The following is a 26,611-nucleotide window of genomic DNA, read 5'->3' as shown; positions in this document are numbered from 1 at the left end:
ATGCACAAGTATCATATAAAGTGATGCATCAACAATAAATATGCTGTGTGTACATACTACATATATGTAGGATTTTATATATTTAAGTATTTTATTAATTCAATCATTCATTTAAGGGGAAAAAGAGGCGTTTTGCACTATGACGTTTTCACACCACCCATGAAAAAACCCTTGAGTTATAAGTTCCGTATACCTTTATGTCCTGTGTAACTTCCTGAAGTGACACAAGTGTGTGTGCACTGAGAGCAGGAAATGAAACTTGGTGGTTCAAAGGGCGTTCACAGCCTTGAGTAACCTCATGTGGGTTTGTTGAGCTGCGAGAGGTAAAATTGACGTGTCACAAGAGTTAATGGAGGAAAATTAAATACTGTTTAACTTTTTTGTTAGGGGGTCTGGGACTGGACATGTAAGCTGTATCACCAATTCAGGGGCTGATCCTCTGAGGTTCACATTTGTAGACTCAGTTGATCATAACGGGACAAGGTTGGGACAAGGCTGAAGCATGGCCTCCTTATTCCCGAATTTGGAGGACACAACTAGTATACTAGTTAGCTGTTTACTGGATCATTCATTTGGTTCTGGTCAGCCAGCAAAGTTGGGAAATATCAGTAGGTCACTGTTAATATGTCAATAGAACTGGATTAACAATATAGATAATAAAAGCCAGGCATAAACCTATACATAATTACTTATTAAATGCCCAAGAGGAAAGAAACTTAGAAGGCTACAGTCAATAACTTTACTTAAAGGAACACGCCGACTTATTGGGACTCTGTCTGATGCACCCACCGCTAGCCTAGCTTAGCCCAGATCCTGGAGGTAACTGGCTCCAACTAGCCTACTGCTCCCAATAAGTGACAAAATAACCATAATATTTTCCTATTTACATGTTGTGATTTGTATAGTCACAGTGTGTATAAATAACAAAGTCACATGAGACACAGCCGTCTTCTAACCGTATACATACTGGGAACTATATTCTCAGAAGGCGAAGCACTGTAACTTCTGCTACTTGGGCGGAGTGATTTGCTCGCAGCACACGAGCACACCATGGTGAGGAGCAGAGAGTAACAACGGTGCTTTTCAGGTGTTGCGCTAATCACTCCACCCAAGTAGCAGTGCTTCGCCTCTTAGAATATAGTTCCCAGTATGTATACGGTTAGAAGATGGCTGTGTCTCATGTGACCTTGTTATTTGTACACGCTTTGACTATACAAATCACAACATGTAAATAGGAAAATGTTGGCGTTATTTTGTCACTAATTGGGAGCAGTAGGCTAGATGGAGCCGGTTACCTCCAGGATCTGTGCTGAACTAGGCTAGCGAATGGCTGCATCAGACAGAGTTACGACACACACGGAGATGAGGAGGGTGTGTATGGACTTATCTAACTCTGGGGGATACGGTGAATAAGCTAAAGTCCCAATAAGTCGGCATGTTCCTTTAAGTACAACTTTTAACTGCTTTATACTATCATTATTATTATTAAATATAGTCATTTTGTGCAACATAATGCACTACATTTCAGAAGGAAACATGATATGTTTTACTCCATCAAATGACTTACTTTGCAGATAAAGAGTGTACACATGATAAAGTCATGAAATGAGACGAATGGTGTTGTTCAAACTAAACGAACAATATGTAAAGTAGTTGGCGTTTACATGTTGACTTAGAAATACCACTCTCTAGGGAGCCATTTTTCATAATGAGTACTTAAACATCATTTTTATATCACCTCAGTATTTTACTTTTGGAAATTTGAAACCCCATTTTAACTTTTTATTAAAGTGAAATAGTACTGAATACTTTGTCCACCAATGGAAATGTCTCAACTTTAATAGTAAACTCCCAATTTTCAAGTGGTATTTACATGTAGTTGGCCATTTACAGTAAGACCAGACCACTGTCCTCATTTATAGACTTGGGATTTTTTGTTTTTTTGAGCCAGCTGACTAGAAGAACCTAAAACCAACTATAGTTTTGGCCTGGGAGACTTTGACTTTGTCATTTGGAAAGCAAAAGCTGTTTGAGCCTGGAGTTCAGGTTTACTGCCTGGGCAGAGTCCTGGAGGATCCGGCCACTGAACTGAGACACAGCTATAGATAATTATGGCTGCCTGACTGAGAAGGTTGTATATTTTTTTTTTTTCACAAATGGTTAAAATCATCCCCATAAAAGCAGGACTATTGCTGCACATTTTAGGTTTCCTTTGAGAATGAGTTGGGTTTGTTGCCAAAATAAAATTATAGAGAAGTCACCCTAGCCTCCTTCCTGGTAATAAACTGACCAATCAAGTAACAAGTGGCTGAGTTCATCTGCATTTGATAGAGCTAGAAGGAATGAAAAAATCCTGTATTGCCATTTTTCCAACTTGCTATTAAAGGGGTCATATCAATCACTACAATTGATGTCTTGTTAATAAAAACATGTTCACTTTTCCAATCAATGTTTGGTATGTGTTTAAAATGATATATGTTTTTTGTGTATATTTGTTATCTTGCCATACAAAAAAATGTGATATATACAGGAACTATTTACAGTTGAATGAGGGGTGGGAAAATAACAAGCTTCGGCTTCATCCCGCTCTTTTTCAGACAGATTGAACATGTTATTTGTAACACTTCACAGATATTGTTTTTCCTAATTGTGTGTTACTACGTACTTATTGTGTTTTATTTTATTGTTATTTTATGTTCGAAATAAAATAAAGATAAAATCTAGTCTTGACCTTTTCACAATATGGCAACTAAATGTGTAATGGTGGTGGTGGAGGATCACCACCAAGGCCTTTCTGGCCAACAACCTCCATGGAAATCTGTTTTAAGAGATATCCTGCTTACCAGCCTATTACTAACAAGTCAAGGACAATGCAAATACAATACAAAAATAGAAATGCAAACACCTGAACTTCAGAACCTGCAAATCATTAAAGTACACACATAATCAGCACAACTTTAGTGCCTGCGTCTGCTTTGCCACCAAAGCTGCTTTGTCTGATCCAGCTGTGTGATAAAACTCAGCTACATACAGTATTTTATAACAAGCAGGGTAACTATAGGTAACTATGTGAAAAATGTGAATTTAGAGCCACCTGCTGTGCACACGTCAACTGAGAGAGTGTACATTGTTTCTCCAGAGCTTATTTGATATTGTTTGACATTTTGGACTTTGTCTGCCTGTGCTGATGACTGCCGGGCAAAACTGTGTGATTTCTCACAGTTTGAACTGAGGACATGACGCCCCTGTGAAAGACACAGAGGGAAGTGAGAATGGACACTGTCTGGACTCAGAGCCAAGAGACAAGTGTAAAATCCCCAAAGCTTTACACCAAGAAAGAGTAAAAGGTCACAAAACAAAACAAAAAAGTTACTTTTACTTATTTTACTTCGACTGGTTTGGTGAGACTAGCTGTTCTTTTTGGTAACGTCCCATGTGCTTTATTTGCTTCACATGACAGTCAGTATGTACTGTGGTGATGATCACATCAACCACACGCTTATATCCGAACCCTGAGGCTGAGCGGGAAAAGTGACTAAGTTACCCTTTATGTTTCATCTTTAGGTATGTCTACTCAGCCCCTTACTTGAGAGAAGTTGTAAAGATAATGTTTTGGTAATGGTAATTTGGTAATTTTGTGCTATTGCGACAAATTTTGTAAGTTTTTTGGATGTCTGAGACAGTTAAGTAGCCTATAACAGTGTACACCTTGATCTTACTTATTTTACACTAATTTTAACACACATTAAAAACTTGCAGTTTTCCCTCACATTTGCGGTATGTATGAAGCGTTACCCTTTGCATCTCTGACACACAGCTGCTTCCCCTCCCTTCCTCCTCTCTAACTCAGGCTCCTTACCTCAACTTCAGATTCTCCATAAACTGCTCCATCGTCACCTCATCCAGCAGCACAAAGTCTGACTTCCCAAACTCCAGGCCCTCCAGCTCTGCCATCTCTGTCTAAATTCACCAAACACACAAAAGAATTAAAGACGGACAAGACGCTGAGGAACAGAAAGTAGATCAAGGAAGGAAGAAAGAGAAGTATGGTTGACTTTTGGTGTAGACTGTGTGTGTGCTGTAGGCGTGGTGAGCTCTGGTGGATTTGAGGGTGTGCTTAGTCAAGTCAAAAAGAGCTGTGGTCTACAAGCAACAGCACGTCACCCTGTCAGTCAGCCAATGCCCTCATGCAGAAATATAAATAGCAGGAGGCTATCTTTAAGAGCTCATACTACTTCTGCATCCTCCTCCATCTCTCTCTTCCTGCCACAAGACCTTTCTAAACAAACTGTGACTCTCAAGGCTTTACACTCTTGCTTTTGTGTGTATTTAGTGTATCTTTTCTCCAAACAAACAGAAACCCACATCTGACGTGTACTGCCAGGCAATTTTCGGGGTGGAAAAAGGCCTTTATCTCCTGGGAAGGATCGTAGCATTTCCTTTCTTAACTTTGCAATGGCAGTAGGCCTACAACCTGTCCCCTAGGGTTTTCTCAAAAACAGAGGTTCCCAACTCCCACCAGAGCCAAGCTGCAATAGATTTGTTGTTTTTTTTATGCTGGAGCCAAAAGGTTTAGCAGAACTTTGTCTCTTTGTCATGTAATACAAATGTACAAAAGTGTGTAGGTGTGTGATTAAGATCAGATGTGTCGAATGCTGACTAACGCAGAGACACCCCTTTCACACAACTTGACCTTTTTCTTGAAATGAAAAACCTTTTTAGGAACTTGTTTTTTTTAACCACCTGAGGAACACTGTTCAATTGTGAAGTCCCTTGCATGTATCTGAGTCGAGACAATTACTAGTGTAGGAAATAAGAAGACGCTAAATTATGCTGTCCTGTGATTACGTAGTTAAGATTTACCAAATCCACGTTTTGATTTGACTTTCAATTTAAACAGGTTTTTTGTCGGCACTGACGGCTATGCCATTGTCAGACTATTGAGTCTTGATTCGTAAAGCTCTACAGATCATTGGTTTAATGCCCTGACAACTTTAATTCACATTTTCAAAATCTTCAATAAAAAGATAGGCTACTACTAGGTGATTATTTAACTGGGAGAATTGTAAGAAAAGGAAAACCTACTATTATTCCAACTTGGAAGTGTTCAACACATTATTCCAAAATGGTTAGGCTAACCACTGATAGCTTTGTAGTCACAACGTTTAAGCTATTTGTTACATAATTTATGTTACAGATTAGTTAATCATATGTTAAACACGTTTCACATATACAATTTGCTGAATCAATATGATTAGTGGCAAGATTTTATTTGATTTAGATGTGCATTTCACCAAAGGTTTGTTGCCACTTTTTTAGTTGTTTTTTTTTCAACAAGTTTGTTATATAGCTGTCAGAAATTTGTGATATCCCAGAGTCACAATTACAACTCAGAGGCTGAGGTAAACAGGTTTTCTGACTCAGCAGCTTGTAATTACAGTCTGAATCCTGAACACTGCATAACTATTGTTTATGGTATCATCTCTTTCTGCTTTGTAATCACTATCATTGGATTGTTTTCCAATACTGTTTTCACAGTTTCACAATTACTCCCAGTAAACACCTCAAAGGCCAACATGCTGTCTTCAACCTTTATTGGAAGTGCGTTCATAGCTTTAGTTAAACAGGGGAAATGAAGACAGAGAAATATTACTAACAAATATATAAATATACAATATATATATATATACAATGTAATAATAATAATAATAATAATAAAAGTCTCCAGCTGGTACAAAATGCGGCAGCCCAAGTTTTGACTAACAGAAAATAATGTAGCCACATTACACCAGTTTTGGCTGCTCTAATCAAGCCACGGCTGATTTTAAAGATCTTCTGTTGACTTTCAAAGCCCTAAAAGGACTTGCGCCTGCCTACCTAAGTGAGTTACTTACACCATATATCCCAGCACGCCCCCTTCGTTCTATGGATGCTGGTCTCCTGATCATCCCAAATATTAAAAAAAGATCAGCTGGTCACCGGGCCTTTGCCTTTCGTGCACCCTCCCTCTGGAATGGTCTTCCATCCAACGTTAGGGAGGCAGGCTCAGTGGACAATTTTAAATCCAGACTTAAAACATGTCGTTTTTCAAACCATTATGGACATAAATCCATAACCTCAGAACCTTTGTTTTATTGTTTATGTTGTTATGCATTATCCTTCGTTGTTTTATTAACTTAACTTGTGTTGCTCCAATTATATTCCTTTTTGTGTTGTTGATTTTATATTTAAGTTAACTTTGTCTTTTACATGTGCTAAATTGTTGTTGTGAAGTGTTCTGAGACCATGGTCCATGGTGATAATTCACTATAAATAACAATAAATTGAAATTGATAACAAAAATCAACTTCCCCCATGTTTCCTGTGTTGTTGTTGTTGTTCATGCTGCTGCAGGCCTAAACCTACCCACTCAACATTTTCTGTCATGTCCTCTTAATTTGACTGATCTTCATCTAATTTGCCTAATCTTTCACAGTTGTTAAACTACAGTGGTATGAAAAACACAAACATAATAAAAGCTTAATGCTTCCCCCATCAAGCTCATTCAGTCCCATGGATCAACTTGTGGTCAGTTTAAGCGCCAGAGTCCAACTTTTTCTCTGCATCTGTTTTAGAGGTGTTCGGTACAAATATTTGAACTGCACTGAAAAACCTTAATCAAATCTACAAAGTTATTCCTGATTTCCAGCTTTAATCCGTTTACATCTCAGCATTGTGTGAAGGTCAGGATGCTCTAAAGTGATGAGCTTGACCTTTTGTCCCTCATTTTCAGCTGCTGGCAGTTCTCCAACACATGTTTCAGCAGTGTGTTAATCTTTCCAAACAGGCTGAGTGACACAGCTCAGCTCATGACTCAGTTTCCCATGACAACCAAGGTCCATGCCTTTATTGTCTGATTCATGAATAATCTGTGATAAGGATGACCAGTATGAAAACCTAAAAAAAGTTAAATCTATGTTTGAATATAAGAAGGCACTTACAGGTAGACAATACTACTAATACTACTACTACTACCTGTTTATGTCACTCCTTTTACTTAAAATGTAAAGGCTTGGTTCACACAAATTATAAAAAAAAACTTTTTCTCACATACGTGTAATGGTATTTAGCCATGTGGATAGTTTGGAATATGTTTCTGGGATTTCTGCCTCCATTCCAATAAAACAGAAGTGAATTGAATTTTACTTGTGGCGCTCAAATCACTGAAAAAAAGCCATTACAGCAACACTTTCCACTGAATAAATAGTCCATATTAGAACAGTTGACAGCATGTACCACAAATCAAATTTGAAACAAAATGGCCGCCTCTATTTCCAATCTTAGAGACAGACATCTCAAAACCAGCTTTGTCCAGGGTTTTCGAACAGCCCAGAAACAACTGAACGCTCCGGAAAAGCTGGGAAGTAGACCTTTACTTAAAGACACCGGTCATACTATTTCCAAGGTCAAAAGTGAGCATTGATGCTCAACTTTTAAGTAAACATGGACAAAACGTACGAACTGAGCTTGCATGTCAACTGATCCCTCTTTGTGACAACTGAGCAAACTCAATCCAATGATGCAGTTAATGCTCTAGGAAAAGCTTGGACCTTTGAGTTAGGATTGTTTTACCAATCCACAAATTTTAGTCAAGACTGAACTTTGACACTCAATATTTTTAGTAATTTGGGTGAACTTAACCTTTAATTGGTTGGTTAACCCTCCAAATAGGCAGTTATCTTTACGTTTCCTGGTTGTGGCTAAAAGAACATGCAACGGTGAAAACCTCCAGTCCAAATCATTTATTGTCAGACAGATTTCATGTTAAGTTTCTGAGGTACCATGGCAACAGACAAACACTAACAGTTGAAACCCACAGCCCGGAGCTCTGTGGTGGAGAGATTTCTCATCAGACTGATTTGTTTTAGTTATTACTGTTAAAAGAAAGGCCTGTGAGTCATAGTTATAGTCACTGTTGCAGCCCTGTTTAAATGGTCTCTTTAATCATAACTGATACAAGCATTGATTGGAAAATGAGTAAAGGGACTTTACCATCAAACTGAAATATTTGTATTAATACATAACACCTACCTTGTGTAGAGCATCTGTGTCTTTGACAGCCTGTTATTTTTTATGCTTAATCTAAAGTCCGTTTTATACTATATAAAGTCAACAGTGTCCAGCCAAACCTCTCTTTCTGTAAATATAATTGCCTGTTAGAGCCTCCTCAGCCATTAGTACTTCCTCTCAGCATGAGCTCAGTCGAATGTCAGAGACTGTTTCACTTCCCGCTCACGTTTCCTCTCAAGGATCTGTTTCTGTCTCCATCTAGATGTTGCGTTCAGGTGTTACAGTAACAAAACATTAACAGAAACACACACTGACACCTGCCCCAGATGCACAATGTAACTATGGTAGAGCACAAACTCACATACATCAAACATAAATCTCATTATCACATTTAATTACGACCCAAAGAGCCTTAAAAAAACTTACTACTGTACTTTATTGTTAATGTTGGCGTTTTTTAATGCACATTTGTTTGATACATTGCCATATTATTCTTCTGTTTTTACCATTTACATAAATTATATTTTAGCCATTCAATTTATCACCAACATTTACAGTGCAAGCAATGAAACACAATTGTGCGAGAGATGTCAGCTAAACCTGTAAATAACGTAAAGAAGTTTAATAATGTTAATATTATGCAGAGGTTATTATTGTTTGAGTATGATGAATATTAAGAATACAGTGTCAGTCTAAATCAGTATATTGCACCACATAACAACATTCATCAATCTGATGGTTCAATTTCAATTTTACACTTCAACAATAGCTATTTAGTTGATATTATTGGCTAATTGTAGCTCAGCATAGATACAGGGTATGTTGGTTAATAAGATAGAATATATTCTAAGCTAACCAGCTGCTGACAATAGCTCCATATTTACTGTACAGATATGAGCGGTATTAATCATGTCATTTAACTATAGGCAGGAAAGCAGTAAACTGTAATTCCCAAAAATCAAATTTTGGTAATGCCATTGGCCCGATAAATCCAGTATCAATCAGGCTGTACTATACAACACCATGTCAATGCATACTCAAATCTGTTATTCAATAAGACAAATAACACATAACAGATAACACATATATATAAACAACCTGGTCTCACGCCAGTTCGTAAATAATCACGTTATTTTTATTTATCGATTTGTATACAGGTCACGATTTTCTCGTTTATTTCGTGTACAGGTCACGATAACGTTACCATTTCACGAACTGCCACGACACTGGGCTGCTCTTGGGGACGCAGCAACGGGGAAATTAAATGCCACACGCCAGCGACAACAACAGGACGGACCGCCACACACGGCCACAACGGGGAAATTAAATGCCACACGCCGGTGACTACAACGGGACACGATCCGCGGTCTCTGTGGCACGCAACAACGGGGACATGAAACGCCACAACAACGGGACGGTTGAGGTTAAGAAGACAATAACGCGGAAAGGAACTGCAGCAGGCCGGACGCGATCCCCGGTCTCCGGGGTGAAAGTCCTGTATTGTTGATTTTCTGCTTTCATACTAGTCCCTACCGTTGTCGTGTTGTGATCGTGAAATATGCTTCCCATTTAAGTACATTACATTAAAATTCGTAATCACCACACGTAAAAAACGACATAATCGTGTCCTGTTCACGAATCAATACATACAAATACGTAAACATTTCACGAACTGCCATGAGACTGGGCTGATATAAACAGTACTAAGAATGTTCTGTCTACCTTCATTAACATAACCGATGCTCATTTTTCATTTTCTCATAGATTTAAATTTTTTCTTTATATCTTTTGATAGAAATTGGATTAAGGCTTTCCTGGGTGATTTAGGAGGTTTGGTTACCACCTCTTGCACATTAATGCTTTCTGCCCGGGTTTTTCCACGGGACTCAGAGTGGCTTCTTCCCCTCAAAGCTACACTTGGACCAAAACTAGCAGTAGCTCCCCGCTCGCACTCAGCACCTTCCTGTTTATTGTCCCAGTACTTTGACGGAGAGTAACCTGCAGCTGCAACAGGAGATGGATAAGCGATGACACCGCTATCTCTGTCTGTGTTCGTGTGTCTGATTGGTGGAAGAGAGCTGCTCCTCCTCCGGGAGGGTGTCCTGCCTGTACGTCCTGACTGGTCAACCGACCTCCCCAACAGCCTCTGCTTTAACTTGTAGCTCTCGCCAGACGGTCCTATCAGGTGAAGTTTGTCATTCATCGGACATACAAGCACTAAATTGTAAATGTTTCTGTCTTTGCGAATTCTTTCTAAAAGAGCTAGGCCTTCACGATCCATGTTCTTCAGAGGAACTTCCTGTGTGCGCAGTGATTTGTTGAGATCATTCAGGAGGCTCTGTAGTTTACCGACAGCTATTGTCACACTCTTCCCCAGTAAAGTGATGTTGAAGCTATCACCGACTTCATGCTTTTCCATTGTAACATTATGGCTGTTTAGGATGCCTTCAATGTCTTTTTTCCTGAGCCGGTCTGCATACCTAAACACATCTGCATCAATGACAAAGGACTCCCTTCCAGCTCTGAATGAGCCACGCTGGTCTGGCCTTGGAGAAAACGAAGCTCTGTACTCTGGAGAGGTTGGATGTTTTTTGGAAAAGCCAGATGCCCAGGATGAGGAGGTGGTGGGTGAAGATGGAGAAGCCTGCGGAGGCATTTCTCGGGATTCTAACTGGCTTCCATTACCATGTGTCACTGAGCTGTTGCTGGTGTAGTATTTGGAAATGGCTCCAGAGGAAGCCTTTGGGACCGGCGTGATGCCCGTTTTAGTTTGTGATTGAAGAAGCTGCTCCAAAGACGCCTTCACAGTCCTAAGTTTCAGAAACGAACCCTTGACACGCACCTGATCGCTGCTCAGATCCGTCAAAGCAAAGCCATTTGACCTGAGAATTTCTCGTACCTCTGCCTTATTGTGGAAAATATTCAAATGTACTGTTGCCTCCACTGGTAAATCCATCTGAGAATAAGAGGTGAAGAAAACACACCAACAGGACGACACAAAGAGACGGGGTAAATGATTAATCTGACCTAACATAGGAGGGATAACTATAAATGTGTTGGCAATGTTCAGTTACCTCAAGATGCTCAGGTGCTTTCACTGTTAGATGATATTTTTGACCATTCAGCTCCAACACATGGGAGCCCTTTCGCAAGACTCGAGCAGCAACTGTGGAAAGAAGTATGTCATTTTACTTGATTCAATGATTGACTGACGTTAACCAGGGATATAATACAGGAATAAAAAAACTTCAACCACCTTTCATTTGTAGAGTGAGATATAACTGTACAGTAAAGAAAAACACCCTATTCTTACTTAGTAGAAAAATGCAGGCTAAGGTTACATGGTGTTTTCAGTTGAAGATCAGAAGATCCATTAACATGAAGAAGGCTTCATTCGTCTCAGAGACATTTTATAATTATAGATCAGTGTGGTGAAACTGCACTGCTAGAAGACAGCTACTGAAATGAGCCACAGGAAATAAACTTAGACCCACAGTGTGTATATATGTATATATATTAGAGTTGCAAGGATTAATCGATTAGTTGCCAGCTATTAAATTAATCGCCAACTATTTTGATAATCAATTAATTGGTTTCAGTAAAATTTCTCTGATTCCAGCTTTCTAAATGTGAATATTTTCTAGTTTCTTTACTCTAACAGTAAACTAAATATCTTTGAGTGTGGACAAAACAAGACATTTGAGCACATCATCGGATTTTCTGACACTTTATAGACCAAACAACTAATAGATTATATATAATATTAACATGATGTACCTCTAATAACAGTTTTGCAACTCCTCATGATGGTCAATAGAGGGCGATAAAGGCCACCGATTAGTTAATAATTATTAAAAGTGGGATCAACAGCCATTAAAAAACAAAACAAAAATAAAAACGTATTCTTAAACGTTTCTATCTACATTCTACATTAACATCATCATGCTTAATAAGTGCATTGTGGCTCACCATGACTTACCCTCAGGCTCCTCAAACGTGATGAAAGCCTGCCCCGGCTGATTACAGGGGTACAGCACCTTCAGCACCTCTCCTCCTCCATGTTTGGCTGTGAGGAAATAAATCTGCAGTTTATCAGCTGTCCTGTCAGCTGGTAAAACATCTGGCACCCCAAAAACCTCAATTATGCTTCCCTTTTTCTCCATCGTCACGTCGGTGTTGGAGACACTGTGACAGCAAAATTAGCTTTTAACTTACTTAAAAGCTAATTTCTCTTAACTTCATGACTTGATTTGACTTTATCAGCGCGGATGAAACCGAAAGTAATGTCGTCATTTCCGCTCCAGGTTTACAGTTCACAGATTCCACAATAAAATAAAATTCCTTCTCGACATTTTTTTTTCCCAGTAAGAAAAACTAAATTTAACTCAATAACTGGGCCATTGTTACAATCACTACATTACAATCAATGTATCCATCCCCTTCATACAAAGATTAACATGTATAAATAAAACACTATAGGGGGAAAATTAAATAAGTAATATTAATAGGTTTCATCACCTAATTTAATGTTTATGTAAGCTATCTGTCACACGCCTTTGCTTGCAAACTAAGAGAGCTCACTCCTAGCTCACTTGCATGAAAGCCACCCTTGGTTAGCCCTCACCACACAGTATACAGCTGTAAAATCTAGAGCTGCTTAGATTAATCAATTAGTCGTCCAACATTAAATTAATCGCCAGCTATTTTGATAATCGGAGAGAAGATTCTTTGACTCCAGCTTCTTAAATGTGAACATTTTCTAGTTTCTTCACTCCTCTTGACAGTAAACTGAATATCTTTGACTTGTGGAAAAAACGAGACATTTGAGCATATCATCTTGGGCTTTGGAAAACACTGATGGTTTTTTTTTTTTTTTTTTTTTAAATCATTTTCTAACATTTTATAGACCAAACAACTGATCGAGAAAATTGAAATGATTGACAGATTATTCGACAATGAAAATAATCATTAGTTTCAGCCCTAGTAAAATCTAATCCGAATCAGGTTTATTGCCAAGTAGGTTTTCACATCATGGTGTCATGGTGCATAACAGTAGGACTATACAAAGTTTCGGCTTTAGCCAATTTAACATAAAAGTCACGCAATCATAAAAAAAGTTTAAATACATATATGAAGTGAATGGAGCTACAGTGTTTATGAAATGAATGGTATGTGCAAAATATTGACTAAATTTGAATGCAACCAATACCTTTACAAAGAGATGTTTCTAATGTTTTGTCCATCTCATTGACAAACATGAGGGGGGGAATATTAAAAACACATTTCAATATAATCCAGTCCAACACCACTGCAAACTACAACCTCAATATTAAACAGTTAAATGAATACCTCTCTGACAGTGTCAATGAAAACCAAATATATAGCATTAGGTAGAATTTACAGCTGGGCAGTTGTATTTGATTACATTACCCATGTACCTAATCAATTTGTCAGAAGGGTTTACATCAAAGCATGAAAGCTTTTGTAAGCAGTTCTTAAGGTATTTGTTATCCAGTGTTAGCGCACTACCCCATCCATGGATCACATTTCATTCAGTTGTAAATCTCTCATGATCTATCAATATCAGTAAAGTACTTCTCATTTGAATACTTACCGTTATTAAACAAGAAAATCAAGCTGCAGGTCAATATTTCTCACACCCGAATAACACCCCGGATTTTAAAACCTTTTTTTTTTTTTATAAAACGACCGCCCCTAAATTGTAGGTTCCTTCTCACCAGGAGACCCTGGGCTACAGTATACACGTGGTGCAACAGCACCCTCACACGGATCTTGACCAGTATTTCACTTTGTTTCAGAATAAGAACAATATTTCAAACCTTATGTCCTAAGGTTATGTAACTATTAAGTCTTGCTTTGCCAGATCTTCCTCCACAGCGCTGCTGAGGAGGGTCTGGCTAGTCCACACAGCATTCCAGGATGGGAGGAAAACGTGCTCTGGTTTATTGGCATTTATTTAAACCAATCATAATCATCATGGGCGGTGCTTAGCACCAGACAGAGCAATGGTGCCGCTGCAAAAAGGAACTTGTTTTGGGGGAACATGTACGTTCAAAAGTTGTTTTAGTCGTGCAACAGAAAACTCAGATTGGACAGATAGTCTAGCTAGCTGTCTGGATTTACCCTGCAGAGATCTGAGGAGCAGTTAACTATAGTCCTCAGAAATCCAGAGGATAAAATTCCAACACAAAGAAAGCAGAAGGTGACAGACAACCAGCCAAAAACCGTGAAATCCGGCAGAATTTCCGCCGAAGTGGAACACCAACTACAAATTACACCGAGTAGCATTTTGTCATTTAATCAGGACATGAAATGTATCGTGTTTTGATTTGCAGACCTTTTCCCAGTTTCAGGATTTTAATTTTAATTAATCTGTCCTTCGCCAGTTGGCCAGTCCAGGCAAATCCTGTTCCACAAAAGCGTGATCGTCATCTGACGTGATGAATATAAAACCAGATGTAGCCTGAATTTCTTGTTCTACGATAATCACAGGACACCATTATTGTGTAAATTACTGTTTTCTTCACTAACTACATTTTTTTATTATTTCCGACTGCCAATCAAGTTACAACTACAGCAAGTGTGTTTAGAATCTTTATTTCAACAGCGTTTCTCTTCAATACCTTGTACAACATTATGAATTTACCACCAACATAAAGCTTAACACAAAATATTCTTTCTTGCCTATTACAGAAATCGACTTTACTGCAGTGGTACAAATGTGACCTTTGTTGCCTTCAGCAGATGAACTGGTTCATCTCAAACGATATCTGCAAATAAAGAAAATTCTAATAAATTCTTTATTGTAATACACGAAGACCCATCAGACTAATTAGGATAAATACCATATATCCACCTGTGTCAAAGTCTTGTCATGTTGGTGAATTCCATGAGGAGCAACATCATCCACATGGTTACTGGTAAACTCTTCTTTGAGGCCAACTGGAAGCTTTGAACTCTGGGAATAGAAAAGAATGCAAACAGTATTTCTCAGATGCTTTATTAGAGCAAATAAGACAAACCATCAAAAATGTTGACTAAAATCTAAAGAGTTGAGTTAATCACTTGTCTGACGAAAGAAACAGGATCCTGAGAGCAGGTTGATGTTCTACGATTCATTCATTGTCACTTTGACTAGTAAAAAACAAAAGTTCAGGTAAACATACCACTTGACCAACGTCTGCACTCAGCAGCCGAACGCCTCTGAACGTAGTGCTGAGTCTTCCACTCCTGTAATGCAAAAGAAATGTGTTTTCGGTCAAGGTAATAAGACAATGAAGCAGTACACCAAAGAATGGCGTCTGGCTTGAAACCTAAGATGACAATGTTGGAGGTTTACCTATAACCCCACCATGTACAGTCACAGCAGGGCCTCAAACAGCCTCACATCTCTCTAGCAGACACAACAGGAAAGAACAAAGCCACTGCGGGCTAAGCCTCGCTGGAAAGGTCTGCACAAGCCTTCACAATCAATGTTTAAATATAGGGGATTGGTCAAAGGCAATGTAGCGGGTATTGCAAGTACACAATCATGACAAAACAGCTATTTTCAGGCCACATCAGCTCTTTAAAAATCACAAGAAATAACCTTACTTTTTTAGCTCAAAGTCATACTCATACTCGAGCACCAGATGTCAGTCAGGAGGTCTGAGCAGGGCAAGGCTTGGCTTCATCTCTGCAGGCCTGTAAAAAAAATTACTGGGCATTTTAACAAAATGTACCTAAATAGGTCACATGACGCATTAAGTGCTATGAAGAAATGAAACTTCAATAGCTTATGTAAGACACTTAAGTGAAACATGATGCACCGTTTTGTAGTTTGTGTCGATAGTATAAAGGAGTTATGGTTTTCACTTCAAGATTTGTGTAAAACCAGGGGAAAAAAGCTAATTTACCAAATTAAACATTGGGAATGCCTTGCCACTAGGGCTGGGCGATATGGAGAAAATCAAATATCACAATATTTTGACCAAAAACCTCTATCAATACCGCAACGATATTGTAGTGTTGTGTTGTAGTGTAGTGACTATTGGTGCTTTCACAAAATATTTACACAATGAGATTTTTGATAAATAATCATCAGTAATGTTGATATAATGACTAAGTGGGTAAAGGCAAATAATAGAACAGTTACAGCAGTCTGGTAAGTTCAGAAAATGACATCATTTTACTGTGATGCTGCCTTTAAAACCAGGAAAAGACATATTACGATATTCAAAATCTAAGACGATATCTAGTCTCATATCACGATATCGATATATTGCCCAGCTCTACTTGCCACTCTTAAATTATGCATTCTGTATTTCATAAGTTATAAAATACACCAATTTTGCACTGACACATTCAAAATTCTGATATTGATTAATGTAGTAGTATTTCAATGCATCAGTGCTGACCAGCTGAAAAAGGATGTTTAGGTGTGACTCTCTTACACAAGATCCATTTCCATGATAGAAACAGGTAGTTGTACATTCCAATACCAAAAGAATGTCTTTTGAATGTATTCTTCATTTAAATATACATTTATTTTTACCCTGCCAAAGTTGCAACCATAGACAGATAATAGGGGTGGTACGGTTCACAAAATCCACGGTTCGGTTTTAGGTTTTTGTTATTTTTTCTTTTAATCTTTAACACTCCAGAAATATACTTCAGCATATATGATATATAGCTAAAATTAGCATATTGAATGCATGTTGCACAATACATGCACACAGTGGCAGTTCTATCGTTTTATTTCCGCTGTTATCATAGGTAACATGAAATCCAAAATGTTCCCACACACCACCAGACTATATACACGACGCTGGCGCATCCTCCAACTCATCTCTCCCACTTACCATTTCTGCATGCGACGTGACCTGCAGCACTCCACACTCTACTTGAGGAGCGGTCGGCTCGACACTTTTCGGTGAACTATTTTTGTAAAATACGAGATCGTATTCAGAACGAGACGCCATTAGAGTCGGTTTTGAAATTCGGGAGCAGCAACAACAACAACGTGGTGCGTTCGTCCAATCAGCTGCCATGTGTTGCGTTCGTCACGCTCATCCCCCTCGTCGTTTCCAGTAAGTGTTTTAACATAGGTGTCGAAAGTGGGCACTACAGCAGTAAGTGGTTAGTGCACATTAACAGTGTACTGACGAACCGTGCGACACACACGCTCCGAACGGGTCGGATGTTTTTTCACGAACCGTACCATCCCTAACAGATAAGCAGTGAAATCTGCGGATTTGGTCTTTCGCCTGCACACTCATTCCCTCATTGGCACATGAGCTCCTTACTGGTTCAAGGAATTTCAGAAAAGAATGTCTACAAAATTAGGGCAGGCTGAAACTTTTAGGAATAATTATAATAATAATAATAATAATTCACATTAACCGAGAAATTGATGCTTTAAACAAACACTTCAGTTTGTCTGAGGTTTACCTATAACCCTGCCATGAAGAGTCACACAGCAGGGCCTCAAACAGACCTCATCTCTCTCTAGCAGACACTACAGGAAAGGACATAACCACTGCAGGTTCGGCCTCGCTGGAAAGGTCTGCAGAATCAACAATATAATACAGGAACGTCTCTCTGAAATTTATAACTAAAGGTTCTGAATGTTCAACATCGTTGCTTCTTGTATAACGTTAAACAACCCAATCCTATGCATTCACATGGGCTGACAGACATTACTGCTGCCAAAAATGGGAGATCAGCTTTACCTTGACATCTTGATGCTGGACGTTGCACACAAGTCTTCAGTCTATAAACACAGAAAATAAATAGTAGTCACGCGACTACAAACATTGGGAATGTCATGCCACTCTGATATATCATGTACAAATTGTGCATATTTCATACTTATAAATATGCCATATATTCGCAATGCCTTGGACTGATGTATTAAAATACTGATTGTTAAGTTTTGACTTAACCAATTTTCAAGTAGACCGCATAAAACATAAAAACAGATAGTTGTACATGTCAATATCAAAAGAATGTCTTCTGCATATTGTATTTATTTTTGCCCTGCCAAAGTTGTAACTATAGACAGATAAGCAGTGAAATCTGCTATAATTTTTGCCTGCACCCTCTTCCCTTCATGGCACATGGTCTCCTTGTTGGTTCAAGGAATTTCCCTTTTCAGTGAACATAAATGAGAAGACAGTACACAGAATTAGGGAAAGCTCAAACTTTAAGGAATAATACTTCATTTTAAAACGAGAAATGAATGCTTTTACATAGTTTGTCTGAGGTTTACCTATAACCCTGCCATGAAGGGTCACACAGCAAGGCCTCAAACAGACCTCATATCTCTCTAGCAGACACTACAGGAAAGGACATAACCACTGCAGGCTCGGCCTCGCTGGAAAGGTCTGCAGAATCAACAATAAAATACAGAAACGTCTCTCTGAAGTTTATAACTAATGGGTTTGCAAGTTCAACATTGTTGTTTCTTGTATAACGTTAAACAACCCAATCCCATGCATTCACATGGGCTGGGAGATATTACTGCTGCCAAAGTAGTCAAACAAATAAAAATAATTCTACTTTGACATCTTGATGCTGGACGTTACACACAAGTCTTTAGTCTATAAACACTAAATAAATAAATAACGGCTGTTAAAAACTAACATGCGTGTGATACTGCTAAGTTAGCAGAAGTGCATCGCCCGCATTTCACCGACTAACCGTTTAAACAACATTTCCTAAACAAAACCGCCATTTTATCACAACCTTTCACTTCTAATAACATTTCACGAAGTAATAAACTTTATACATTTTAGAATTTAAGTTGGATGGAAGCGGATTAATTAAACATACCTCTCCGTTTAACTGCTGTATGCTCGACTGAACTATCTGCCCGGATGTAACGTAGTAAATTTATGCACGGGGCTTCCTTCTTCTCCAAAACGATGCACGGGTCTCCCAGCAGGGGGCAGTAGAATACCAAAGATGGCGGCTGGGTGTTTCAGTTCTCTTAATACATCCATGGTTTCAACTGAATTTGACGTATTCTCTCTAAAAAACAATTACTTTTGGGGTGAAAATCATCAATGTATTAAGAGAGTGAAAATCCGTCAATAACGGAATGGGCAGTGGCCGTGTCAATAAATAAAAATGTAATTGCAACAATAAAAGGTCAATAAACCTGGTATTAACTGAACAGCCCTTTTCAAAACAGAAGTTTAACTTTACAGACGCAAGAGGAAAAAAGAAAAGAGAAAGGAGCAGAAGGCACGGCAAAATACCAAAACTAGGAGATAACGCATACAAATCACTAAAATTCAAATAAGTACAATGGAGAAAAGCCACAGAAATTAAGTGGGTTGGTGATTAGGCCTACATGCAGGACAGGGCTGCCTGGGCAATTGGCCTAATCGATATTATATCGATATCGTGATATGAGACTAGATATCGTTTAGATTTTGGATATCGTAATATGACAAAAGTTTAGTCTTTTCCTGGTTTTAAAGGATGCATTACAGTAAAGTGACGTCATTTTCTTTTACTTACCAGACTGAGTGGTTCTTCTTGCCTTTTACAACTTAGTCATTATATCCACATTACTGATGATTATTTATCTCAAATCTCATTGTGATGATATTTTGTTTAAGCACCAATTGTCAACCCTATATCGTCGCAATATCGACATTGAGGTATTAGGTCAATAATATCGTGATATCTGGTTTTCTCCATATAGTCCAGCCCTAATAAAGGAATATATGACGATAAATATGAGCTGAATGGAATCACAAGAACTACATTTTATTTTTAAAAAGGGCTTAAAAAGGATAAAGAAATAGACTAATAGAGTAAATATATCCAAAACAAACAAGCAAAAATGCAAAAAACAAGTTTATTAAAATGCTAATTATTCTAAAACAGACTCACTTCTTCATAGGCTATACTGGAAATGTTATAATGATAGCAAATGGAAAAACAAATCTTCTCTACGTAGTCCAAAATAAGATACAGAATGGAAATTGCTTATATTATGATCTCATGGTTTCAATATCACTTCTCATTTCCCATGTAGACTGATGACAAAGTTTGGCACATTACAGCTCATTTATAAGATGTTTACTTGTTTTATTTAGCAACATTTGACTTAATTGGTTATACAGGATTTTAGAATGACACCATCCACATAGTGTATAAAGTGATATGAAAACTGCTTTTTAGCCATCGACACAGACCATTTCTATGTAGGAGGGCTTTCATAACCCAGTGGACAGCCGCTGCTGGTGGGTGTTGGCAGCTCAGGAGCGTCCACGAGGAGGACGCTCGTGGTCGATGAATCAGACTGCATTGCCCGACAACAATACAAGCCATAGAGGAGCAGACTTTTGCTCGGCTGTTTGTTGTGGCCTGAACCATCAGCAGACGTCCAGGATGAATTTCAGCTTTGTTTGCCTGCAGTGATGCTGACCACTCGCCCAGCTGACGTGGTTTGCATACTGATAAAGAAACCAGAAACGGACAATCTGAATCTGTGTTTTGACACAAACATGAGCTGTTTTAGCTGCTCCTCTTGTTTCTGCATGACTGGGAGACTCAAGAAAGTTATTGTATTTTATAAAAACAAAAGTGTTTCCATCAAAAGATTTCAGCATCACTGCTCTGTGGAATCTACAAGAAAAGGCAGAAATATCTTTTACGCACTGTCTCTGAAGTCTCCACCAAACAGTATCATAATTCGATCTCTTTGAATAATCCTATTTCCACCATGTCCCGGGATTAATCCTATACAATACCAACAATACCAACAATACCAACAGTACAGATCAAGCCAAGCTTTAATCATGTAACAATAACATATTCACATTTCAGCCTCTGGGCAGAATCTTAAAATAGCTCAATGACCAAAATGCTTTTCCAAAAAATTTGTTTTACTTACATATCAGTTGTTATTATATAATAAAGCAGAGCTGTACCCACTACTGAGGACAGCGAGGTCATGTCCTCTGTACTATGGGGGGAATTTGAGGGGTTTTAGAGACCAAGACAAGAGGTTGGGGAAGGGGTTACATTGCAATTGAAACTAATTCAGTATTTTTAAATTTAATATCTTCATTCCCACAAAATTAAAGCTGCACTAATCAATATGTTTACATAAACAAACTATCAAATGGCTACATATGATGTGAAAGTGTGTTAAATTTGAAATAAAAGTATAACAACTAGAGGCGTTGCTAAAGTGCGACAGAGGCTAGACTGCTGAATCAAACATCAGATTGGCTCGATCACAGACACCACTCCACATCATCAAACCAGATCTGTAATCTACCTAAAGGTGTTTCAGTGAGCAGAGAGTCCTGTGAACGCTGCTCCAAATGTCATCACTGCTTTATATCAAGGTGAAGCTCTCTGACGATCACCACCAGCTGAGAGACTCACACGCAACTCCACCCTGTAAGAGCCTTTTCTCAGAACCACTTTGAGATCACGTAATATAACTTTATACCAGCTGCTGTGTGTTTATATCCCCCATTTGTTTAACTGCTGCACAATATACATGCAGTGTGTAACACAAGTTGGTTGTGTCACTTCTAGATTTAAGGGAGAGTTATGTAAGCTGCATTAGATCACACTGAGTCGGCATGTGAATAATGCCTTTGTGTGAATGTGTTGTATCAGCTTCTCTGAGAGACTGCTGTAGGTAATAGTTAATAAGGGTCATTGTCGATTAACATTTTAGTCTATAAAATGTGTAGGAAATAGTGAGAAAATGCCAATCACAAGTTCCCAGACCTCAAGATGATGATTCAAACAGCTTTTATTTGTCCAAAAATATTACATTGACAATATATTTCAAGGTCTCCATAGTGGAGAGAAGGATGTGTGGCTCAGGTTCGATCTGTTTGGCGACACCTGAAGTTGCTCATCAACCTTCTGGGTCCATATCCTGCCTATTGTATATCTACAAAATGTGTGATTTGTGATATTGGGCTATATAAATAAAACTGTCTTGAATGTAGAAAACGGGGAAAAGCAAGAACTACTCACACGTGAGAAGCTGTAACTTGCTAATGTTTGATATTTTTGTTTGATAGATGACTTACTGTATACAAGTAGAGAATCATCAAACATGCATATAATTAGTGTTTATATTTCGTTAAAATATGTATTTGTCTGTTTTAAAAAAAAATCAATTAGGGAGGCAGATTAGTTTCAGAATCTGGTAAAAAAAGTTGCACCATTCCCCTAAACAATAAAAAACAAACTTCTTCTAATCTCTTTTATATAGTCTGCTACTAATCTAATAATGTGCAAGCTCTGTCTCTCTGACTTTAATGTTATCTGGCAGGGCCCCGTCTGTTTAAGTCTGTGTTGCTGGGGCACTCTGACGAGGACCCACAATTCAGTCTCAGCTGGATTCTACATCAGTGACACAAACACCAGGAGAGCTGAGGTGCAGCTGGTTCAGGAGCTCCCGGCCTCTCTTACGAAACCACACAGTGACCTGAGAGGCTTTGTAAGGTTTGCAGTTTGAGGATAATTGAGGTTTGATTCAGACTTTAGGGGTTTAATGAGCACATTAATCCTTTTCACCTGATCCCTGTTCAACAAAATGAGGGGAAATACTTCATTCCTATGTGGTCGAGGGCGTGGGGAACATAAAGTCGTTATGATCCTCCCCTCTCTTTTCATTATTTAGTTTTATCTGCCACTGTTAGCAAATCAGTGGTGGAATGTAACTGTACTTAAATGGGATTTTGAGGTAATTGTACTTTACTTGAGTATTTCCAATTTATGCTACTGTCTACTTCAACTCCACTACTTTAAATTATTCATTAGCCATTACGCATAATGAGTACTTTTACTTTCAATATATTTTGATGCAACTACTATTGTACTTTTAAGTAAGATCTTGAATACAGGACTTTTACTTGTAACAGTGTATTTCTACACTGTGGTATTGCTACTTTTGTGTAAATGATTCGAACACTTCTTCCACCACTAACAGCCGTTCAAAGGTCTCCAAACTGCCACCATGCTAAGTACAATTTTGAGATACTTGTACCATTTCCATTTTATGCTATTTCATTCTTCTACTACGCTACATCTCAGAGGCAAATATTGTACTTTTTACTCCACTACATTTATTTGACACTCCGCCGTCCCGTTGTTGTCGTCGCGTGTCGCCCAGAGACCGCAGATCGTGTCCCGGGGTGTGACGTTTGCTTCCCCCGTTCATCTTTTCCTAAACTCAACCTCCGTATAGATGGTTCCCATTTCGTGCTGGCTACCACGAAAAAAACGTGTTCTTGTACACGAATCAATAGATTAAAAATAACATAATAAACGACAATTTCACGAACTGCTGTGAGACTGCTGTTCATAAATATGTCCTCATTGGTGTAAAATTACCTCTGCCAATGATCTGACTTATCCTCGTAAGTGAAGAATTTCTTATTTGTATTTACATTGGACGGGTCCAATGTCCAAGGAGGCTTCCATGTCGTCCCGCCATTTTGAAAAACTATAATCGTTTGAGAGGGACATAAAGCACTAGCCTACCTGTCTAGCTAATCCACAACGTGTTTTCGTTCAGAGCCAGCATCACGTGACTGAAACCGGCTGAAACGGAGAAGGAGATCAGTGAGAGGCGCTTGTCACTGCACTGGCAAATTTGAAAGCCTGCACTGCATTTTAGTTCATAATGGAGGATCATACTTATGCTGAGCCACAGGAGAAGGAATCCTCGTCGCCAAAAAAGCAAAAATTGGAAGACATGTTGTCATAGCTTCTTGGTACATAACGGCTACCGTAGTTGCAAAACACATTTGAAAAAGCGAGGCGCTAGAGAGCACTATTCGTTTGAATGCGAAATACAATTTCACCGCTAGATGGGAGAAATTCCTACACAGTGTACCTTTAAGTAAAGGATCTGAATACTTCTTACACAACTGGAAACAACAACTTTGAATTACAATCACTAAGAAAAACAGCACATATGGACACTTGAACAGAGTGTGCAGCCTGTTAATGTGCAGTTGTAATTCAGGAGATGGATCGTACACTCAGAAATTTTCCAGTACATGATTTTCCCACAGTGCAGACTGAGTCAGCCTCTTAACGCTGCACATCTCTCGACACATGCAGGATGTTCTCTCTGACTCTGACTCAGCCTTTGGCTGTCTCCCACCTCTCCTCCACCCCCTTCTCCTGTATGCCACCTTTTCACTCAAACCAATACACTCTTCCACCACCCTAAGCAACCTTTCATGTCTCTTTTACGCTCAGTGGCACCATTAAAGGATTAAATCCAGGTTATTTAAGGAGGCCAGATCCTTCTCTAATAGCCTTATTACATGACACAGCGTCCCAGCTTCATTACTCTGCAAATACTCTCACTCAAGCTCTCATCTCAGCATCATGTCTGTCTATTAGCTCTGGGAAATCCACATCACCAGTGAATACACTGCAACCAGTGTCATTTCTTTAGAAGTCAGGATAGATAAAAGAAACTCTTATCTTAAGAGTCTTTGTGTCCTGAGTAGCATTACTCAATGTTTGGATTTCACAACCTACAGTGCTGGTAAAAATTGTTTGCGAGTGTTTACAGTACATGAATGAATAAATGGATGGAAATGTTTTGTTCTTGAGCAAGAACACATTGCACATAAAAGGTATTTCACAAGGTAAAGCAATAGCACTAGCGATAAGAGCATTTTTTTGATCAGCAACAGAAGTTATATTGTAGGCTACACAAACATGTTTGGCAATGATGGTTCAACAGATTTCTCCCCCTATATGGGAGGTGATGATTGTTTTGTTGTTACATTTTTATTGCGATTCTGGTTTGCCTTGTGAAATACAAGCCCATAAAAATACCAGGGACACATCAAGTACTTGCACTGAGTGTTAGATATCATGTTTGTTTGTTTGTTTTTCCACTTTGAGAGCTTAATGTTTCAGTCAGTGGTTTTTGATTTATTGGTTTTTAAATGTATTGGTTATTGTTCTGTTACATGCAGGGAACATGGTGATACTGACAGAAGAGTGACTGTCTGAGCAATCAAAAATAACGTGGCATCTCGGGTGATGATAAAAACACTCAGGTACACGCTGGGAAAAAAAGTCATCCTCCACTTGTACTGAATCCATTTTACATCATTATGTAAAAACATTGCTGAATAGCTCCATCAAACCTAATTCTTCAGTTGTCATCTTTGCTCAGTGGTACTTCATTTAAGTATTCTCATTGTATGCTCCTTTATTTTTCTACTACGCTACATTTGACAGCTTTAGTTACTTTTCAGACTGAGATTTTACAAACAAAACATGTGATCAGTTAATAATATATGATGTTGTGTTATGGATTTAACTATCAAAGTATATAAAGCATTTAAAATGAGCTCCCCTCAACCAGCTGTAGCATTAAAGTACTATTCACGCTCAGTGGTGTTTTAAGCCCCCAACGTCGACTTCAAGGCAGAGCTGCGACTGTCGACTTCGAGGCACCTAACCCTAATCATTGCCTAATCCTAGTGCCTTCCAGGCAGCGCTGCCTGGAAGACGACATTGGGGGCTTAAAACACCAAACACCACTATTAACATGTTAATGCATCAAAAATAATGGTCCAGTATGATATAACACTGATAATATTTTTGTACTTTCAAGTGAAATTTTTAATGCAGAACTTTTACTTGTAATAGAGTATTTCTGTAGCGTGGTATCACTACTTTTACTTGAGTAAATACCACTACTGATAGCATGATAGCCTGGAGAAGCCTTGAACCTTTCCATTGGTGTTTATCTGCTGTATCCTGGGTGACGGTGCAGCAGAGGGAGGAAGAGATAGATGAAGCCCTTGAAACACAATTTAAAATCCCGTTTTGATCCCATGCCCCTCACCAGAGCAGCATTAGAAGCAGCAGCCTGGCAGATACTGTAGCAGAAACACAGGAGCGGATCTGCAGCCTCATTTGATTGCTGCAGTGATTATCACTCCATCAGACAGGCAGTAATTGTAAAGTAGATGTGAGGAGGCAGACGGAGACAGGGGGCTGAGCACAAGCAGCTTGACAACAGGCCAGGGTAGAGGTAGGAGGTCGGGGACAGAACATGCTGATCTGCCACTGCCACTCATAATTAGTGGTTTGTTTCTCGGCCTACCTGTGGGTGGTGTTGTTCAAATCGAAGCCACATTGTCACTGTGTTACCTACCAGAGGTCAAGCTATTCAGGGTTTAATGGTGCCCATGCAGGGACATTTTTCTGATCTACACAGGGACTCCACTCGGGAAAATCAATTAACCGTGGCTAATGGCAACAGAGATTTTTTTTTTTCTCTGATGGATTTAATCCTTTTACACACATTTTACGGGCAGTTGTGGGAAGGAGGGAGGATGTTTTCACCAGCTCTCCACAGTTCCCCACATGTCTGAATGCATCAGTGACTTTATCCGATTACCAGTTTTTTTTCGAGTTGTGTTTTGAGTACTTCTTACTGCAAATGAGCTGCAGAAGATACTGCTAGCTTTGCATGGCAAGAAATACCAATTGTAAGTGCCTGGTCACACCAGAAAGTGGCACAGCTAAA

The 26,611-nt window shown here is 38.8% G+C and overlaps 2 protein-coding genes, 1 long non-coding RNA gene and 3 other non-coding genes across 11 annotated transcripts in view; all 6 read right to left on the bottom strand.

Annotated features, from left to right (window-relative positions):
* myo1g (myosin IG) overlaps nt 1–8,230 on the bottom strand; it is a 54,548-nt gene extending 46,318 nt beyond the window's left edge. Inside the window, exons 1-2 of one of the 2 annotated variants that reach the window (XM_078268589.1) lie at nt 8,071–8,230; nt 3,860–3,960 (exon numbers count right to left, since the gene is read on the bottom strand). In XM_078268589.1, coding sequence (XP_078124715.1) covers nt 3,860–3,954 — 95 coding nt within the window. In that variant the 5' untranslated portion in view covers nt 3,955–3,960; nt 8,071–8,230. Of the gene's footprint in view, nt 1–3,859; nt 4,050–8,070 lie in introns of those variants that run through there. The other variant, XM_078268590.1, reaches the window with a different exon arrangement.
* Nucleotides 8,231–8,466: 236 nt separating this feature from the next.
* Nucleotides 8,467–12,350, bottom strand: rbm43 (RNA binding motif protein 43). Its single transcript, XM_078268591.1, has 4 exons — nt 12,265–12,350; nt 12,029–12,234; nt 11,124–11,215; nt 8,467–11,005 (listed from the first exon to the last, which is right to left on the bottom strand). Exons 2-4 carry the CDS (start codon nt 12,210–12,212, stop codon nt 9,800–9,802), a joined length of 1,482 nt encoding a protein of 493 aa, XP_078124717.1. The 5' UTR covers nt 12,213–12,234; nt 12,265–12,350; the 3' UTR covers nt 8,467–9,799.
* A 2,301-nt stretch (nt 12,351–14,651) lies between these two features.
* Nucleotides 14,652–18,945, bottom strand: LOC144529222 (uncharacterized). Of its 5 annotated transcripts, none has more exons than XR_013502967.1 (7): nt 18,883–18,929; nt 18,320–18,434; nt 17,781–17,821; nt 15,664–15,753; nt 15,237–15,300; nt 14,927–15,028; nt 14,652–14,840 (listed from the first exon to the last, which is right to left on the bottom strand). It is a non-coding gene; the product is annotated as an uncharacterized LOC144529222 (long non-coding RNA). The 5 variants fall into 5 exon arrangements; XR_013502969.1 differs by having other exon boundaries at nt 18,366–18,434; XR_013502965.1 differs by lacking the exon at nt 18,320–18,434 and having other exon boundaries at nt 18,883–18,945.
* Nucleotides 15,393–15,527, bottom strand: LOC144529496 (small nucleolar RNA SNORA9). Its single transcript, XR_013503003.1, has one exon. It is a non-coding gene; the product is annotated as a small nucleolar RNA SNORA9 (small nucleolar RNA).
* On the bottom strand, nt 17,483–17,620 carry LOC144529494 (small nucleolar RNA SNORA9). Its single transcript, XR_013503001.1, has one exon. It is a non-coding gene; the product is annotated as a small nucleolar RNA SNORA9 (small nucleolar RNA).
* On the bottom strand, nt 18,303–18,440 carry LOC144529495 (small nucleolar RNA SNORA9). Its single transcript, XR_013503002.1, has one exon. It is a non-coding gene; the product is annotated as a small nucleolar RNA SNORA9 (small nucleolar RNA).
* Nucleotides 18,946–26,611: the final 7,666 nt, after the last annotated feature.

This window comes from Sander vitreus, chromosome 14 (genome assembly GCF_031162955.1).
Source record: "Sander vitreus isolate 19-12246 chromosome 14, sanVit1, whole genome shotgun sequence".
NCBI lineage: Eukaryota > Metazoa > Chordata > Actinopteri > Perciformes > Percidae > Sander > Sander vitreus.
This window is presented reverse-complemented; position numbering and strand designations above follow the sequence as displayed.

Coding starts and splice junctions, on each gene's coding strand:
- rbm43 (XM_078268591.1), bottom strand. CDS start 12,212: ATGGAGAAAAAGGGAAGCATAATTGAGGTTTTTGGGGTGCCAGATGTT. Junction 11,216..12,028: donor CACGTTTGAGGAGCCTGAGG/GTAAGTCATGGT, acceptor TTCTTTCCACAG/TTGCTGCTCGAGTCTTGCGA. Junction 11,006..11,123: donor AAGCACCTGAGCATCTTGAG/GTAACTGAACAT, acceptor TCTTATTCTCAG/ATGGATTTACCAGTGGAGGC.